General features: G+C 78.1%; 1 protein-coding gene across 1 annotated transcript in view; it reads left to right on the top strand.

The window, feature by feature from the left end:
* The window catches only part of LOC146601215 (interleukin-17 receptor E-like), a gene marked incomplete at its 3' end in the record, with an annotated part of 2729 nt that extends 1360 nt beyond the window's left edge, over positions 1–1369 (top strand). Inside the window, exons 2-8 of the mRNA XM_085310424.1 lie at positions 70–209; positions 313–452; positions 568–636; positions 759–825; positions 903–1090; positions 1188–1235; positions 1324–1369. Of these exons, the coding sequence (XP_085166550.1) occupies positions 70–209; positions 313–452; positions 568–636; positions 759–825; positions 903–1090; positions 1188–1235; positions 1324–1369 (698 nt within the window). The remainder of the gene's footprint in view (positions 1–69; positions 210–312; positions 453–567; positions 637–758; positions 826–902; positions 1091–1187; positions 1236–1323) is intronic.
* Positions 1370–1372: the final 3 nt, after the last annotated feature.

The following is a 1372-nucleotide window of genomic DNA, read 5'->3' as shown; positions in this document are numbered from 1 at the left end:
GGCGAGCCGGTGAGTGCGGCACCCCGGGGCGGCGAGCCGGGCAGGGCGCCGGGCGCCCGTCCCGCTCAGCCCCGGCTCCCCGCAGTGGCGGCTGCAGTTCGACTGCTTCCCCGCGGAGAGCGGGCGGCAGGTCCTTGTCTCCCTGCGCACCATCCCCGACCGCGGCTTGGCCCTCAGCCGGAGCCGCCTGGTCGCCGCCGAGCCGCCGGGTGAGCAGGGCCGGGGGGGGGGGGACCCCCGTGCCCCCTGCGCCGCTCCGGGGCGCTGCGGGCTGGGACGCTGGAGCGGGGCTGAGCCGCGTGCGCTCCGCAGGACCCGCGTTCACCCACGCCTGGGTGCCCGAGGCGCGGGCCATCGAGGTGTCCGTGCCCCGCGGCCCTGCCCTGATGGTGCGGCTGTGCCACCAGCTGGCCCTGGAGTGCGAGGAGCTGCCCAGGCCCTTCCACCGGCAGGTAGGTACCGGCTCCCGCCGCCCCCAGCCTCCCCCCCCGTGCGTGGGGCCTGGCCGGGCTGATCCGCAGGGTCCCCGCGCTCCCGCTGGGCTCATGCCGCCTCCGGGCCCCGCAGGTCCTGGTGCCGGGGGGCCGGGCCGTCCTGCTGCCGTACGAGTTCCTGGTGCCCTGCCTGTGCATTGAGGTGCGTCCGTGCCCTGCGTCCCGGGGCTGGGGGGGCTCCGCTCCGCCGCAGCCCTCCGGGGAGGGGGCTCGGGCCCGCGGCGGGGGCGCCGGCGGCTCTCACGGCTCTGCCTGCCGCCCCAGGCCTCCTACCTGCACCGCGACAGCCTGCGCAGCAAGAAGTGCCCGTTCCGGGAGCAGCCGGCGGCCTGTGAGTGGCAGTGGGCACACGGGGGTGGGGGGGGTCCCGTCTGTGCCCCCCACCCCGGCTGACCCTGCGCCCCGCAGACGGCCCCGAGCTGTGGTCCTCGGTGCGCTTCCACGACCACAGCGCCAGCGGCAAGGACCAGATGGCGATGGTGCTGAGCGCCAGCTGCCCGCTGCGCCCCCGGGCCACGCTGTGCTGGAGGGAGGCGGCCGCCGGCGCGGCGCCCTGCCACGACATCCCCAACTCCACGGCCAGTGAGGGGGAGCAGGTGAGGGGCCCCGGCGCACGGCGTCCCGCGAGGGTGCCGTGGGCAGGCGGCGCGGGCACGGCTCGCGCCGCAGGCGCTGACCCTCCGGCCCCGCCAGACCTACACCCTGGACGAGGTGGACGTGCACCCCCAGCTCTGCTTCAGGGTGAGTCCCCGCGGGCGCAGCCCGGCGCGGGCGAGGGGCCGGGAGGGAAGCGGCGGCGGGCGGTGGGTGACCTGCCGCCTCCGCCCAGTTCTCCTTGGGGAACAGCAGCCACGTGGAGTGCCCCCGCCGGCCAGGTG

This window comes from Rhea americana, unplaced genomic scaffold, assembly GCF_003343005.1.
Source record: "Rhea americana isolate MKP2758 unplaced genomic scaffold, rheAme1 scaffold_1077, whole genome shotgun sequence".
Taxonomy (NCBI): Eukaryota; Metazoa; Chordata; class Aves; order Rheiformes; family Rheidae; genus Rhea; species Rhea americana.
The sequence above is the reverse complement of the archived record's forward strand: the minus strand, read 5'-3'. Positions and strand labels throughout refer to the sequence as shown.